The following is an 18281-nucleotide window of genomic DNA, read 5'->3' on the forward strand; positions in this document are numbered from 1 at the left end:
AAGAAAGTTCAGGATTTTATAACGTTCCTGAAGCCACAGTGATACTTCTTTAAGTAGGAAAAAACAAAGCCAGCACCAAGAAAGTGACTTAGTGTCTTTATCTTATCTACCACTTCTCAAACACTGTCCCATTAATAATGCATTTCCTTGCTTGGTAGTGTTCCTGCAGTTGCATGACCAATTACTGTTCTCACTGAAGTCCATGGCAGCATTCCAATGGAACATAAGTTAGTGCCTCTGAGGACAGAACTTGTGTCTCTCCATTGTTTATTTTGTTATCTCCCTGCCAAATACAAGTCAATGTCAGGTTACCTTTCAGCTAATGGAGAAACCTAGGGATTCTGGGTATAGCTCTAATTCAGCCTGGGTTTAGCATGCTACACATATCAGATCTGGAAAAGAATTGGTCTCAGAAAGCCTGAAGGGCATTGTCCCTTTTTTCTGGAATAGACACCAGTGCATGGTTATGACGGACAAAATTTACTTCTTGACACCGATCAAATGCCTGAATCGAAAACATTGCTTAAAGCCTACTGTCCCCATTCAGGAACAACTCAAATGCAGGAAGAAATCTTACAAGACTTGCCTATTTATAAAATAGAGGAATCACAAGCATTAGTTAACACCAAGAAGTATGTGCACAGCTACAAAAGAGCCCACAGTGCCATTTCAAACAAGCAGATCTATTCTCTCACCTTGGGCCAAACTTCTCATACTCCTCCATTAATGTGTTTAGAATGTAATCCTTCGTGCTGCTGCTACTTTGCAATACGAAGCAATTACATTTCACAAACTATTTATGAAGTGATTCATCAGAAAAGACTTATTATTTGTATTTGTGCTTATGTATATTAACTATTATAGTAAGATCACCTAATTGCGGAAGACAACTAGTATCCCCGTGATTACTTAGACCATTCTTGAATTTTGACTAGTAAAGCCTTTCAATCCATTTCTGCAGCCCTTTTAACCAAAAGTGAGGTCGCTCCTCCTTTGATCTTCCATTTCAGTATTTATTATTCAGTTATGTCAGTATTAATATCAAATGAATTGGGGCAGGCGTAGTTATTTTAAGTCTGTGCAATGTGTTTTGGTTTTGATGCAGAAATAACTGCTTTTTAATACTAGCACTTATACCCACTACACAAGATACTGTGAGGAGCCTTGAAGAATGAACAATACTACAGAAATTCCAGTTTACACTATTGCCGTTGTATAAACAGACTTTAAAAAAGTTATACACCAATTTTTGCCCTCATCATCTTTCATTACAGCGTTCCCTTCAAATTAGAGTACTCTCAGTGGGTAGTGGTATGTAGCTATGCATTAATCAGTAAGCTCTCTTGACTAATCCAGTTCGTTCTGTCTAGTAAGAGGATTCCCACAGCAAACATGCATACAGTTTTCTAAGAAGAAAGCAGGCCAAGAAAGGCAGCACCAGAAGGTATCAACAAAATAAAAAGGGACAGATTGGTGTCACTCAGGAGAAAGTATGGCAGAAGATACCATCATGATTTTCTCTGTATGAAGGCTCAAGAATGAGTAGGTATAGCAGAACATTTCTATTCTGCATTAGAACACTGTAAGTATTGAAAGTAAATAGCATAATACAAGATTACATCATTCCTGATGAGGCAGAATGCTCTCATTCTGTTCGCTGCTTAGGGAAGATTTTTTATTCTTTAACCAAATATAAACAAACCTATACATTTTTGAAATTGCCTGACCATTTAGGAGTTAAGCTCCAATTTTAATTAACACGTCCAGTCTTACGATGTGAACTTTCTTAAATTACAGTAGAATACAAGTCAGGGACAAAATTTTCCTTCAAGAAAGTCAGCATTGTCAGGAATTCACAAGTAACTTAGAAATAGTGGGAACAGACTTTTAGAAGTCTTAAATCTTTTTCAGATAGGGGAAAACTATTTCCACTTACAGCAAAAATGGACCTGGCCTATACATCATTTGTTCTTGCTGCATTGCATATTTAAAAAGTCAGTCAAAATAAAGAGTGACGTTAGTGTGTAGTAGAAAAGGAAAAAGACATCAACTTAGTTTTGATGTCTAATTAGCAAAGTGTTCTTGCCTTTTTTTTTTCTATCTTACCATTGGAATTCTTTAGCTCCTCAAAATCAATGATGTTTTCATTAAATCTAGAGATACTGCTCTGATGTTCTGCACACACTATTTCCACAAATTGGATGATTTTGGACTTGTGATACTTTAACAGAATCTGAGGATTAAATAAAATGAGAAAATTAATGCATGCGCTGCAAGACAACACTTCATTAGTTGCAGTAACACAGCAACATGTGACTTGCAACATGGAAAAATACTTCCAAGCAACCAAATTCTACAGAGGGCTCAAATCTCCCCAAATGTGAAGGTGTCTTGCTCAGACTCATCCAATCCCTCCGACAAGCTCTTCATCCAACTTCAGAACCCCTGAACTCACTAGCACATAGGCCAGCCTCACTGGCCTACCCAGGAAGCTGACAGATGGAAGTTACCACTATGTCCTGCCATGCCACAGGCTCACCGTTAAGCCTTGACCTGCCTGGACTGCAAGACTGCATCCTGCCTCGATCTGAAGGATCTTTCAGAGAACAGAAGTTACTTTGAACAGTCTTCAAATATCTGTCTCAGAAAAAGTCACCCAAGTTATAGAAAACAAACTGGTATCTGTTCACTTATAATAGCCTTTTCAGGAGAGCAACAATGACACACTGTCTTCTGGACTACTTTTCAACGTGCTTTTGCCAACACCATCTCATGCAAGCTACTTGCAAACTCCAAGCTATTCTTTCTTGCAGTCAGTACAAGCCTCCATTTTGTGTGCAGCATATCCCCAAGGAGATGCAGGATTATTTGCTTGTTGCTGATGATCACCTGGGCAAGAGTCCTACAAGCTTGTATTTACCCACAAGTAAGGCAGGTGCCACTTTGTGCAAATCAAACATTTCCCTGTGCATAAAACAAGTTACTTCTCAAGCTGGCTACATTCCTCAACAAATGCAGGATCCTAACTGTACTACAAGCATTTGCGTGAATAAAACGTGGCTATGCAACAGCAGTTAAGAACAGATATGATGCATTAAAGTTGGATTTCAATGCAATGTAAAAAGAGCCTAAGATGTCTGTGAAGGCCTTTCCCCATGGCCACGCATCAGGATGCCAGCAGCACCAGTAAGTCAAGTATTAATTCCTCAGCTTGGTAACAGATGGGCTTTGGCCTTAGTAACCCCTAAATTCACGAGGACATACTTTTTTTCCACATTAAGTATTATTATTACCCATATCTTCATCTTGGGCCTCTCCCTTCAGCTAGAATGAGGAAGCATAATGGAAGAGATCCCTTTGCCCCTTGGAACTCCATTCACTTCAGAAAACTCTCCATGGGTATACTCCAAAACTACAACTGGCTAGAAGACATCCCAAAACTTTGAAGGTATGGGATACGATACTTACTCCCTTTTCCCCTTCCTCTGAAAACCCAGCCCACGGTTTCTGGGAAACATCAACAGACCCGCAATGCTTATTTGCTCATCAAAATCTTATCTTCTCTAAGAATGAAAAGCATGCTATATGTGCAATTTATTTAGCACTGTTAGAAAACTGTTAAATACATTATGGCACAACACAAAGTAGATGTATTTTAGTTTTGAATGTCAAAAAAACACAGAGCTAAACTCACTAGAGAACCTGCACGTATTTTTTGCCTCTTGTCATATCACTAGTGTGAGGGAAGTGGATGGTGAAAATAGAAAACATCAGTATTGCTGACTCACAAAGAGGAAGGTTATAGATGTATTCCAGAATCAACCTTTTCAGACAGGCTCAAAACAAGCACAAAAGCAGAGGCTGAGTGTTATTGCACAGATAAAAACCCTTGTGACACAGACTCAACAAGAGATCTAGCCTACAGTATATAGGCCACAGAATACAGGGATTATATTTGCTTAATACCATATTAGAAATAACTTCTGCCAAAACACTTCCTGCTTAGGAAAAGCATTCTAAAAGCCTCAGTGTAGTGCTCATATCAAGACTTCAAATTTAGTTTTCAACATGTGAGAGTTACTTACAGATTTCTTCATCTTTCAACTTTCTCTAAGTTCTCTATCTGCACATTTTCTTCCAAAGAAAGTGAGCACTTTAAATGGCTGCTTCCCCTTCCCCAAGCCTTGAACTTCTAGTGGAGTCAGGGTAAAATTACTGAGTTCTTGTGAGCATCCAGCTCCACCCATGCCAACACATCCAAACAACCGTTTTATCTTTGGCTCCTCTTCCTGTGTCTAACATCCCATTTGTTTTCTGCCTTCCTCCATCATTGTTGCTCAAAATACGAGCAAAACAACTTGGCTGGAAATGCCTTTGACTGAGGGGGTATCTTCTGCCAGGTAGCTTCAAGGAAAATGTGAACTACTTCTGTTCGGCAGGATACAATTTTCAGAGAGGATGTAACAGCTATTGAGCTACCATTACACTTGAACTTTGCCATTTACCATTTGAGTTGAACAAGAGTTACTGACAATGACTTCAACAAAGGATGCTTGTGTATAATCACAGAAATCAAGTGCCGTTTGAACTATAACAAATTTATAAATAACCCCTGCAAATTCTAGAAAAAGAGATTGTACTGCTTAACACGCAAAGGCCCAGTGAAAATAAATGCAGCAGTCAGTAGAAATACCCTTCTATGCACACCTTGCTCCGCACAGACAAAAAAGGGCAATGCTTAAGGTATGAAATGTCCTTTCCAGAAATTTAAAAAAGCAAACCACAAATTTGAGGATGTTGTCTAAATTGATGTTATCTACCCTTAGAAGAGGCAGAGACCAGCCAGTGGAAATACCAGCACCCTGCCCGTGCTCAGAGCCAACCCAAGGCCACGTGACCATGTTACTGCAGCATTACTGCGCTTCATGTACTACACACCTCTCACAGGGACTTACAGTGTGAGCCTCCATCATAGCATGGTCGCACCAATCTTGATTAACTGAGAGTACTGCCAGATCACACAGGTGCCTGCTTGGATATATCAGAGATCTAACCAAAGTCTTCCAGTATGTACTAATCCTGACACAGAAGTACTTTAGAAGTGAGGATATAGGTCTGTTCCAGCCCTGACAGACTCCTTGGTGCCTGTGAAGAGAGCACTATATATGAGAATTGGACCCAATACTGCAAAGACTTATCCAATATTTATTGCAAGCACATAACAAGTTTCTCAGGACCTTTCATGTACTTGGTATGATATATGTGGGTGCATCACATTGAATCGGGTTCCAACATACATTCTTAACTAAGGAGAAAATACAGATCCATAAGGAAAATAACTGAACTCTTCAATTTTAGTAAGAACAAAAAAGCAAAGAGATCAAAACTTCCTTTATAGTCAATATGGATGTAAGCTGTAGGTAGACAAGGGAAAAGGGGTGAGAGGCCACACATTTCATCATCTTGTTCCAAGACTTATCTGCGTTATTATGGAGAACTTTAAACCAGAGCTGGTTAAATAATCTTAGTTTGAGGCAACATACATTTATTTTACATTGCCACTATATCTTAACTAATTATCACAAATAACACAATCTGTAACACAAAGCTGTTAGGATAGATCTCTCAGTGTTCCAGTTCTGTAGTTAAGTATTTTTGATGAGATTACAAACAGAAGAACATAAATTTATTATTTTGCATTTAAAACATGAATCATAGTGTAAAGATTAGGTTCCATATGGCTATATATAACAAATCTCACTGTGCACAAATAATCACTGACACTTTTAACCATTTATCTAGCTTTCAAGATGCAACAAATTAGGTATTTGCATTTTAGATACTAGATATAGACATTCATGGTGTAAAATGTCTAATACAGTAACTAAGAATTCTTACTTCATGTGAACAGGGACCATTAATATTTATCTCTAGTACAGAAAGCATCCAAATGCTCTTGCAATATTTTATGGAGGCACAGAAAATATCATGCAGCAGAAACGTCATAGTTTTGTGCTTAGTGATGTTTTCTTCTATTAGTATCTAGTGCTAAATCCTGAGAAGTCAAGCTTGGAAATCTCCTTTTCATTAGAAAAACTTGTTCGATCTATGCGAGAACTTGGGCTTCCAACTTTACTCAGCCAGGATTTCCTGCAAGCAAAATAAGAGAGGGTTAGCACATAAAGAACTGCACATGTGGGGTTTATAGTCCTGTCATACCTCCCCCCCACTTTTTTTTTTTAAGAGCCATAAGAAGCAGTCTTTCAATGAGGAAACTACCCCAAATATGTTTAGTTCTTTTCTGTTTTCCCTCCCTTTCTCCTTTAAAAGCAAAACAATTTATTTGAAAGGTATCAGTATTTCAAAAAGTATTACACAATATTACAGAAAAACACATCTGACAAAAGGCTAAAGCAGATTTACTGTAGTGATCCCTTTTAAGTGCTTATTAATAGCATTAAAATAGGTATATATTACCTTCTCAGATTCAATACTATACTTTCAGCAATGACCTAAAAACCATTCATAATTGAAAAAATATTACGAAAAAAGAATTCTAACAGCCAGTTTACCCTTTTCTGACAACTCAAAGAAACAGAAACTGAAATGAAAATTATTAAGGTCAAAACCAGCAAAAAGACATAAAGCAAACAGAATAAAAATGTCACAAAGCAATACTAAATTACAATAATAAATACTGAATTTTATACAGGCATTCTTAATTCATAAGCGGCTATTTTACATGTATTTGCATTACAATCCAATCTCTAATTATGCTGGTGCTCGCCTTCTTCCACAGCACACTAGAAAATAGTACTGAACACAAATTACCACAAAGTAATGGAGGCTGGAAGCTGACAGTGCAATGGCTGCTCCTACACACACCCCCACTATATTCCTACCCCACAGTAATTGGCTAATTCACAGCAGTGATACACTATTGTGTGATTAAAGGAGGTGCACAAACACTTGAAGTGCAGCAGATGACACTGCTTACAGAAAGGTTTATTTACAAAAAACCACTTTCCTCAGTATTTTGTTGTTCTAAAGTCTCAAAAATAGGTAAGAGAAGGTATTTTAGTGTAGCATATAAGGAGAAATGTATTTCCACACAATTACTTTTTATAACTTTAATGATGCATAAACTGGTATAGACACATAACTGATTAGTATTAAAAATATATCATTATTCATTTAAATTCCAATTTGAAGACCATAAAAGTTACGTCTTGTTAATTAATCCTTTGCAAAAAATCTCACTGAGCATTATAAAATGCAATGTTCTTGCACTGAGACTTAATTTTGATGTCTTTATAATTAAAATTGTGCATAGAGATTGCTTATCTTTAGCCAGGAAATAAAACATGCCTGAGGTATAGAAATGTATCTTGTTAGAGACCCTATGTGACAAGAGGTTTGAGAGGTTTGTTTTGGTTTGGTGTGGGGTGTTTTTTTTTTTTTTTTTTGACAGTTTCTGACACAATGTAACACTGCAAAACATCTCAAACATCTTAGCTGGTTATTGGAGACAAGTCATTTCAAGTAATTTTTTCCAAACTGTGTTAGTCCTTCAGAAGATTGGTCTCATCACTAGCACGGACAGTTCCAAACCTGTATTCAGGACCTACACAACTAAACTTGTTCTTGAAACTCCACGAACAGTCTCTTGATTATGAAGAAATATACATCCTTCATACTTTATGAAGAAAGCAGATGTGTCCTACTACTCATGTATTTTGAAATATAACTGTTGGTTATATATTTGGTGGATTATAGACTTGCAGTGCCAAAGAGCTCTGTGAGCTCCTTCCTATTTGACCACTAAAATAGAGGCTCTATGTGGAAAGACTGCCTATAAAACACAAACCAGATATGGATATCTCATGTTCCAAATATGACAAGCCTTAATCTAGTATACAGCAATGAAAATTAATAAATATCTCCATCGATGTTTACACTTCTTCACACTTCGTTATTTGCTTCATGTTGAGAACAGCCTCCCTTTTTGTCCATTTTAGATGAAGCCTTTCCAGTAAGGAGTATAATACAGGAATAATAGTAATAATAATAATACAGTAAGGAGTATAGTACATGAGTGAAATGGGAGAACCCAACTTTCCGCTCCATGCCGGAGCCCTAAAGGCAGACCAGGTATTTCAACAGAAGGAAAAAAGCCTAGTAATAGACCCATCCATTTTTCTCCATATTACGAAAAATCTGAAAAGCCCCTTGTTTATTTAGCAGAAAAGTCTCTAATATAGTTGGATGTCCTTGAGTGAGAAGAACTAACATGTATTTGAAATACTGAATTACTTAAAGTCATCTGTACTATTTTTAGAAGACTAATGTGATATTCACAAGCAAACAGACTTTTTTCCTTCTCATTTTAAATGTGAGCTTGTCCTGGACAAAAAGAGAAGAAATACATTCCTTACCCAGCCTTCACAACTTTTTGTAAGACCAAAATTTATCCATAGCTGCTCCCAATTCCCAAGTTCCACTGCATGAAGAAAGTAACTCTGCAAACTTTGCACAGAGCAAACTTTATTCATTGTCAGCTCTGTATACTCTTCACATGAAAAAGGATAAAGTACAAATTTTGAAAATCCAGTTAAAACAATCCAGCTCCATAGAACCTCTTTATAGGATGCATGTATTTTATTCCCTATTTAATGCAGGAAGTAGGGAAGGAAGTGTTAGGGAGCTGCTCCCTACCTGGGATTTCCACGACTATAGGGGCTCGGCTCCTCACTGAGATGTTAGTGCTTCGCAATAGGATTGACCTTCCCTCACTTGATGCTCAAGTGACAGACCAGTCACTGAACACTATGAAGCAGCATATTTTTTTTACAGGCTAAGAAAGTAGGACATGAGTATTTGCTAAAAGCAGTACACAGTTATAGTTGTTTCCTCATTTATGTACAGAGCAGAAAATGTCATCTCCAATATTGCTGACAAGGGTAATACTTTAACTTCCATTAGTATCCAGATCAATAGACCCAAGTTAGGAAAAGGTTCTGCATCCTCCTCTTGCTTCGCTCAGCCTCCTTAATTTTCTTTCATATATGCCACGAATTTCAGATCACCGGATGTGTTCAAGAGATTAGCTACAATTACTAGCGTTTAGAGTTTTAGCTTGCCATTTATAGCACCCATTTTAAAATTCACTGCTGCTACCCACTTCTCTTCAGGAGTGAAAAAGACAGCCTCCACCTCGCTTGTCACATGGGTTAGGTCTGAATCAAATGAGGATATTCCTTTATTCTGCGACAGGACATTATAGACCTTACTCTAACGTTAAAAGATCTATTTCTAAAGCTACACTGCTTCAATGAGTCTGGAAGAAATAGCCATTTCCTACCACGTTTTATTTCTCAAGTACTGCATATCCACGCCACCACTCTTGGCCACGCTCCGATCTCACTGTTCAAAACCAAACTGGCAGTGTGGGGACGAGATCGAGTCAGATACACTCTAAGCACAGATTTATGAGTTACACAACCTCCCTGTCCGGGGAGAGGCCAGCAAGGCCAGTGCCCCAGGGTGTCTCCTCAGGGTGCGCGGCACCCCGGCACCCCCCTCCCGCCCTCTGCCACAGGGTTGAGAACACCCAACTGATTGGTTCGTTCAGACAGGCGGCGCCTGATGATTGGCTGTTGACAGTGCGGGCCACCCACCTCCTTCTGGAAGCTTCTCCGCAGCCTCACAGCCATAACCACCCCTCACCCCGAGATGTCCCCCTGCAACCAGGCCCCATCCGCCCCAACTGCCGCATCTGCCCGCAAAAATACCCCAAAACAAACCTAAACAACATTCCCAAGCACATCTGACACTCTGGGCATTGTCACTGAAGCCACTCGGAGCACGTGGGTTTTCTCACCATTCTGGATTTTACCTCCTCGGCCCGGTTAGGACAACCTAAAACAGCTTCCCAGCCAAGCTTAAACACACGCTTGCTCTATCCCCATATTCATGGTGGCTTACTCCGAAGGAGTTTAAAACAATTGGATCTGTCACTCTTCTCCTTTTATCATTTCATCAACTAGAACGAAGCTTGCTAAGTGACTCTGGCTTGTTACCTAGGCAACCGGCCTCCTTCCCCTCAACCTATTATTGGAAAATAACATCTGAAGAGCTGGGTTTGCACCATCCCAATTTAGATCCTCGCAGAAACAGCCTGGCTGTGTACAGTATTCCAAGCAGGCATCTTCCTTGCAAGCTGAGGCACACGTGCCTACCTGTTAACTTGTCAGAGTGAAGCCTGACCAGGTCAGACCTGGAGAGTTCTCCGGAGACGTTATTTAAGGAGCCTTGCCTCTGCAATACAAGGTAATACTAGCACAGCCCTAAAAAACACCATGCTTCAAATACTACAGGCAGTAGAGTAGCTTTATGATTTTCCTGAATAATTTTTTTAAACTGAAATTATGCTATAAAACAGATTTCTCTAAAATAAATGGCTTGGCACCATTCTCCGACTGAAATCTTTACCTACTTTGATAAGGAAAAAGGAACTGTGACACAGGAAGAAACAGGCCTTTCTGCACCTTTACACAGCAGGCACGCCAAACAAGCCGTAAATGAATGATGCATTTTTCTGTGCTAGACTCTGCATCAAACCATCAACATACATAGGATGCTTCTGCAGTAGTTCATTTACTGTATGCAAAAAGCCAAACTATTTTATCCTGAGATTGGAGCAATTTGCAGTCCATAGTGCTAGAAATGGACCTGAAAATGACCTACGGCATTAATACTTGGTGAGCTAGGCACAATTTAGGTATATGTTTGTTTCTCTTCACCTTAACTACAGTGTCACTTACAGTGGAACAAGAGAAATGTGTGCTTTTATTTAGAGGGAGAGAAAATAAAGGCATTGGCTTGTTTACACTTTACTTCCCTTTGTTTGGGATAAAACATTGGAGAGAATGTTGCTTTTTGAAGATTGTATTTACATTTGTGACACTGTATAGACTAGGATTGCAAATATTTATAAAATACCTCCAAAATGTTGTTGTATTCTGAAACAGTACTGTCAAGTTTTTGTAAATCTTGATATTTAAATGTTTGCAGAAGAAACATGGAATTCTTTTGCATTGCTGTCTGGCTTCTGAGCTTTTGGGAAGAACTTTAACCATGGTTTTCAAGCTTTTCTCTACAATCATAAGGACTAGGAACATTTTACTTAAAACCTTTGTTTTTATGAACCTGATATTCACATGACGTAAAGCTTCTAGTAGCCTGTACAGTAAAGACATCTCACAGCTTACTGTAGAGCCATTCCATTGTCCCTACACCTCTGCTCCTTCCACAGGAGCCTAATAGTAAAATGGGAACCTGGAAATAACGTTTATATGGTTCAGTGTTTTTGTGAAAAAACTAGCAGGAAGGATAAAAACCTTGGTAACAAAACAGTCTGAAAATAGTTTTGTCTGACATGATTTGAATCATAGTGTGGCCTAAAAAAACCCACATTTAGCATCTTAGCAAAAGCAATCAATGTCTTAGCAAGGTGGAGAAAACATGTTCTGAAGAAAATGGATAAGGGATCCTGGGGAGAATCCTGGGAAGAATTACTAATATTTTGATGCAAGATAAGGTCAAGAGGACTCAAGCAATACGTACAGTCAAATTTCTCCTACTGGCCTTCATCCTCTGTTCCTAGCTCTAGCTTGGGGTAAAAACACAAAGCCACCTGACCCCAAGCGTGGCTGCCGCTAGAGCTCTGCTCAGGGGGCCTCTGTGCTGTCATGGAAACTACTGCACCTCCTCAGGCAAAAGGTATCAGGTGTTTTTTGAACTGCTGTGCCTGCTGCACCACCAAAACCACTGCTGGCAGCAGTCCGCACGAGGTCACCATCAAACATCAGCACTTAATTGTATGTCCATTCCGTTTGTTTACACATACCTGCAAAAGGAAGGGGGAAGTACTAGAGGGAGGGCAAAGTGCAAGGGAGGGGAATTTTAACACACTGATTAAGACGACCCAGCTACAGTCCACCAAATCAAAGCCAAGTGACAGGTTATTTCGGAGGATGAAAGCAAAAAAGAGAAAGCCAGCAGTACTCTAAGGATACATGCCAAGAAGTGGGTGGGCTAGAAATGAAGCAACCTGCTCAGGCGTAGGCACAGTGCCCGAGAATAGAGCTGGAGCCTGTAAGGTGTGGGGGAGGCTGCACTGCTGCTGCCTGTTCACTAGCTGCTCTGGGCATCCCAACAACAGGAATTTCTTGGCCCACTGGATTTTTAGCAGAAGTCCTGTAACTGTTTTAGAAAGGAGAGAAAGATATTTAATCAAAACTAGTGTTTGACTTTGTATTTTTAAACACAGCTGTCAGATGAATGTTGTTAATTTGTTTGTATTTCTTCCTTTTCTGTCAAACCCTGCTGCACTCAGTGCCAGCATTTCTCTAGAGAATACATGATGAGCTTTTCTTCGAGGTACTATTTGAAAATAATGTCAACAGCAAGGGCAAATTAGCAGAATTGATATATTGAAGATACAAATTAGGTGTGACAACACCAAATAAGCTTCAAACATATTTTGGTGTCGCATTTCTATTTATAAACCTGAGAAAAATGACTTTTATGTTAATTACATATTGTGTATGTTTAATTGGCAAGAGTTTAATGTAAATATGATCATTACTAGTTTGCATTAGCACAGAATTTGACTCCATGTACCTCAAATTTACTTTGTTATGCATGTCTGATCTACGTTAAATGCCTTCACCTCTTAATTTGAAAAGAAGGAATTATCCCAGACTGAATGAAACCAAGTCTGAAGTTGTTTCTTCTTGTATGCAATGCAAAGATCTTGGTGGATTTTCCTGTTAATAATTTTGGTAAACTTCAAGTAGAATTTAATGATTTAACTTAAACATGTGACTGTAAGAATGGTATTTTTATAAAAAAGTTATCAGAATACCTCTTTGTTTAAACCATGTTAGGCAAGTCACATTTGGCTTTTCATAGACCTTATCAGAAAAAACCTAAGCAATGTTGCAGAAATTTGTTCCAACAGAAAAGAGTAAAGTAAATGAAAAGTAAAAGCAAATTCAGCCGTTTCAGTAACTCAAAACAGCTTTCATGTCTACACTGACCTACAGAAAGTACAAGACAAAAGAGAATTTCCTGTTAAGCTCGTGTCCTATCTTCCCAAAGCAGTAAACGTACCACAGAGCCAGAAGCGGCAAAAAGGCCTATTGTATTTTTTCCTTGTAATATGTCTGCCTCTACAGGGTACAATTTGGCTCACAAGGCAGACTAGGAATTTTGGCTAACCCCACTCCATTGCACAGAATGCAATTGAAAGTTATTTCTCATTCCACATCTATTAAATCAAAAGGCCACAGGAAGCTTAAAATGAGGAGGAACTGTTGCTGTTAGTGTACCAATTCAGCCTTCTGGAGAAGAAAAGCTAATTCTAATGCTCAGAAACTGATTAGCACCCATCACCCAGATAAACCGTATTTAAAACAAACGGCTGCATTATATAGTTGAACAAAGAGTGAAGTACTATTGCCTCTGACCATCAGTTTTATATCTAGAAATGTTAATTAAGCCCTTACCTTGGCCATTTCAAAGCAACCCTACTGGAAGACCATACTGAATCATCACATTGACCAACTCAGTTTTACTTAAACTCCATTTCATTATACAGCCTGGTAAAAACAAAACAGCCACTACAGTAAAGGGAGCCCAGTTACAGCCATCCGACTGGAGAATTCATATCAAACCAACATGCATCCACAGTCCAGGAAAGCATTCAAATACAATAGAAAACTGCAGATGACAAAGGCAAGCAAGAATTTGAAGAACTACACTTTTCTGTTCTCTGGTAATGAGGTTCAGCAAGGGAGACAGACATAAAAGCCATATGAGGACCAAACCCCACATTACCACGCTTGCTGTATCCTCTGTGTAATTCTCAGAAGACAGATCAAAATACAGATCAATTTATTATGCAAGAACTAAAAATAATGCCAGACCAAAACACTGAATTCCTTCAAGCACCACTGGGATTCTTGCTATTTTCCTCAAAAGCCTCTCTTACTTTACAAGTACTTAGGATAGCTAAGACTGAAAAATGGGAAGACTCACTGAGAAGTTGCAAACTGGCCCTTTCCAATTTAAAAAAAAAAAAAGAGATCTTAAAAGGGAAGCATCACATTTTTTAAAGCATTATGTTACAGAGCACTGAGCAAGTCTGAGCGAGAATATTTAGTATTTCCAGTGTTGCAGCGACTGTCCACAAATTTACCTTTCCCTCAATACCACTCTGGACACTTCAGGAGCTAACAGGTTGGCTCACTTCACGACATGCGAGAGTGACTGTTTCTATCAAAGTACCTTACGCAGGCATCCACATGTGAGCACAGATTAAGTAGCTGGTTGTCCAGCTGTTCCTCATGCTGAAGTGCACATACAATTGCTTTCCTATGTACAAAATATTGATGGTAAAAACAAAGCCCACCCTGCAGGTTGTCACAAAAATCTCAGCTAAAACAACTTAAAGCTGAAATACTTTGGATACGCTGGTATTTCACATACATTTTCGTCTTACTATTAGGCCAACTGATTAATGTATGTTGGGACTTAAATTCCTTTAAAGAAAAGATAACTGCAACACATATGGTGTCTAGCCCCTATAGAAGTGGATGCTGTTGACAGAAAAATATGTAACAACTGAGAATTTTATTTCTTTTTATCTATAGCTTGCCAAAGTGTTTTGTAATTTTCTTATTAAGCATTCAGCTAGCTCAGCTCCTTTTTTTCCACTGACTTTACACTACGTGATTTAATTTGGTAATTTAAATTGCACACTTTCAAAGGAAGCAGTTACACCCATCTTTTTAACCTGCAATCTCAAGGAGCTTTTTTTAAAGCAACTGTGATATAAAATAGTAGACATTTTAGTATATGAATTCAGAACAGGAAAGTGTTCTAATGATGTTATATCAGAGAGCACAACAGTTCAGAAAGGCACCAAGTAGATTATACTACCTAATAGTCCCCTTAAATTTTACATGATGAGAAAATTTGGGCTTTGTCAAGACTTACCTTCATAATGCTCTATTTTTTTTAATTTGCATTATAAATATAGCTATAATAAGGAAGAAACAAAAGATTAACATAAGGATATGTTACAGCTATTAAGTTCGTTATTCGACAAGAGCTATTTGGGGTTTCCAGCTCACCAGAACATGTGCTTGAGATGAACCCAGCATGGTATGTTTACAAGGAAGGCAACATTGTACCCATGGTATGAGATATACAATATTCCCTGGAAATAAAATCCCCTTTGCAATTTATTAGATTTTTTTACTAAGAACTAGGATTTCTTGGTATGTATTATTTATTGTTGCCATGAATAACAGAAAGAGATCTTGTATTTAAAAACAGTCATATACTGCCTGGCCTGTCATCTCCTCTGCCTTGAGGTAAACCTCCAGACACAGCAAACAGCCTAAGGCAGCAGAGGCACAAAAATGAGATGTGCCAAGCCTCTGGCATACTGTCCCTTACGGAAGGGCAGACAAACCTTACAGAAATGACTATGTCTTTCCACATTGTCACATCCCAAAGAACTGTATTTCATTTACAGTAAGAAAATGATTTTCATTCTTTAATATATTACTTCTTTCTGTTTTTCTTATGACTTCACATACATTAAAAACACCATTCCTGAAAAACCTAATAAAGATTGTTTTTCTCTACTGGCTTTTAAGTTCCATAAATTTATCATTTCACTTGTGGGCACTTTGGTTTTAAGTCCGTAAGACAACAGTGGCTATCTTTGCAGGTAGGTATTAAAAACACCAACTAAAGAAGCCTTTCAAGTCATGATCCCAAACTACTCTGATAGGAGATACCTTGGATATATCAGCTGAGATCTTGAATAAGAGATAACCAAAGTAACTCTCAACTGTAAGCTACCTGATTTCCTACATATCTACATTATTCAAATCTGCTTTGTAACATCTCTAATTGTTAGGCTTTATAATTGCTATCAATATCATGAAAAGCTCGATAGAAAAAAAGAGACCTATTCATCTAAGCGGCAACAGTGCTGCAAGCATGCCTATGGCAAAGTCCATTCCTGTGGTCTATAAACTGTCATTATGAATATATTCACTTAGTAGAAATAAACACACTTAACATCAAAGCTCCAAGCTATTTAAGGAAGCTATCAGAGCATGAACATTATTTCGGTTCAATGCTTCTTTGTGTAAAAAAAATTGTTATTTTAAACAAGGCTTTTAATATTTATTGAAATAAGGTCTAATACATGTTCTTTGCTATTCAGTGGTTCCTGTGTTGTACTACATCATATTTTTATTAAATCTGATTTTCAGAGTATTTCTCAAAAAAAATTTTCCTGTTTATTTGCAACAGTGATAAAATGAATCAAGAAACAGAGATTTCTTCCTAGAAAAAATATAATAACATTTTTTCCTACAAAACCAAACCCAGACTGGAAATCCTAAACTATCACCTTCGAGGCAACTATGCTACATGCTACTTAAAGTTACCACTTACAGAAAGCAAAACAGCAGATTTAGTGATTTTTTTTATTATTATTATGAGGATAATGGGCTTGATCTTTCCTCCTAAACTTTCCACTAGTTTTGGACATCTTCCTGCTGACTCATTAGAATCTGCCCTTTAGAGGTACTTTTTTTTGTTATTCAGAGCTTCAGACTTCAAAAACTAGAATAAAAGCAGAATTCTACTGAAGACAGCATCTTATTTCTGCTCAAGTCAACACTTCTAATGAGGAAAGTCAGATAAATTTGGTTTTACAAAACTTAAACAAAGATCTACGACTACTTAGAAGAAACAGACATCTAAAAAAGGCCTAAACCAAGGAAACCATCTTTGGAAGATGATTGGCCCATATTATTTCAAGCATTCCTTCCAAACAGGCATTGTTAACTATTAACGAGCGTCTTGTCTTACACAATGGAAGTTTTAATTTTGTCACTTAAGCTTCATGCGATGTAAGCTGCCAGAGCAGAAATGTGCATCAGGAGGCAAATCTGGAAAAAATGTGGTTTGGGTCAACGCATTAACAGGCCCAGGAAACACTTCTCCAACTCATTAAATGTGCAGTGAGCTGGACAGTATTCTCCACTGTAGAGAATTTCCATTTTAGAAAACATTGGTCCCTTTTTTAGGATAACTTCATATTCCTTTGACATGGGTAGCACCTTGCTACATCTGAGTTTCTCTTTAATACTTTCTAGTCCAATAAACTTGTTTTTCATTTAATTGTTAAAAAAACATTTTCAGAAGAACTATGGACAATGAGAATGTATGCTTTAATAATGAAACACTAAGACTTTTTTAAATAAGCAGTAAGAGTTAGGTAAAATCAGCTCTCTGCTTTTTTATGTATGTAATTGAGCATATCGACTATTGGATTTTCAAAAGCATTGCTCAGGCAATGCCACTTTGCCACCTAACTACTTTCTCTCACAAAGGTGGTTTATAACAGCAGAGCAGTATGTTGTAATTTCTTAATATACAACAGTTTTTGATATTTTGTGAAATGTTTGGTAAGAAAAGAATTACTGGAAAAGTATAAATATGTTCCTAAGCTCAAATCTTCCCATTTTTTCTTTTTCCCTTCAAGCTTCAGGGGCTGTCAAAAAGTATCAAGCATGTCATTTGTTTTCTGTAATTTATGCTATTTTCTTCTTTCCCTTCCCCCTTTTTTGACATTTTATTCTGCCTGGACAGCTAAAGCGGACAGATCTGTTTCTGATTGCTTTCACACTGTAGACTGCTGCAGGGACTATGTAGGTTCTGTGATGTGAATTGAGAACTACAAACAATCCTAGGAAACCAGTAATTTCACTAGCAGCTAGTTTTACTGAATTTTGTTACCTACAAGTATTTAATTAATATTATGCTTGACAAAACCTAGGTTTTGTAGCTAATTGCCAGTGCCTCATTAATGCACAAAAGGATAAGCAGTAAATGCTACCAAGGCTAGTCATGACTCACCACTTTGAAACAAATTGTTTTCCGTCACAAAGCTTGCATGCACCCCATAGAAATGGCTTTCCAACAGAATTCATGGAACTGGGATAATTCACTGGTATAGTCACAGATGCCCAGCTGCATTATGCCTTTCCTGACTCAGAGTGTTTCCTGTGATGGTCATGGTGTGATGCTGATCACCCGTGTGCAAGTTCCTTGTTAAATGTAACATTCCTGACTTTCAACTGTGTAACATGCACATTAAGAAGGGATTCAGGACTGCAGTGCAAACT

General features: G+C 38.0%; 1 protein-coding gene across 1 annotated transcript in view; it reads right to left on the reverse strand.

Moving 5' to 3' along the window:
• Positions 1 to 5185: 5185 nt before the first annotated feature.
• Positions 5186 to 18281, reverse strand: part of ACYP2 (acylphosphatase 2) — a 46730-nt gene continuing 33634 nt past the window's right edge. Inside the window, exon 4 of the mRNA XM_059828560.1 lies at positions 5186 to 6150. Coding sequence (XP_059684543.1) covers positions 6036 to 6150 — 115 coding nt within the window. The 3' untranslated portion in view covers positions 5186 to 6035. The remainder of the gene's footprint in view (positions 6151 to 18281) is intronic.

This window comes from Gavia stellata, chromosome 23 (genome assembly GCF_030936135.1).
Source record: "Gavia stellata isolate bGavSte3 chromosome 23, bGavSte3.hap2, whole genome shotgun sequence".
NCBI lineage: Eukaryota > Metazoa > Chordata > Aves > Gaviiformes > Gaviidae > Gavia > Gavia stellata.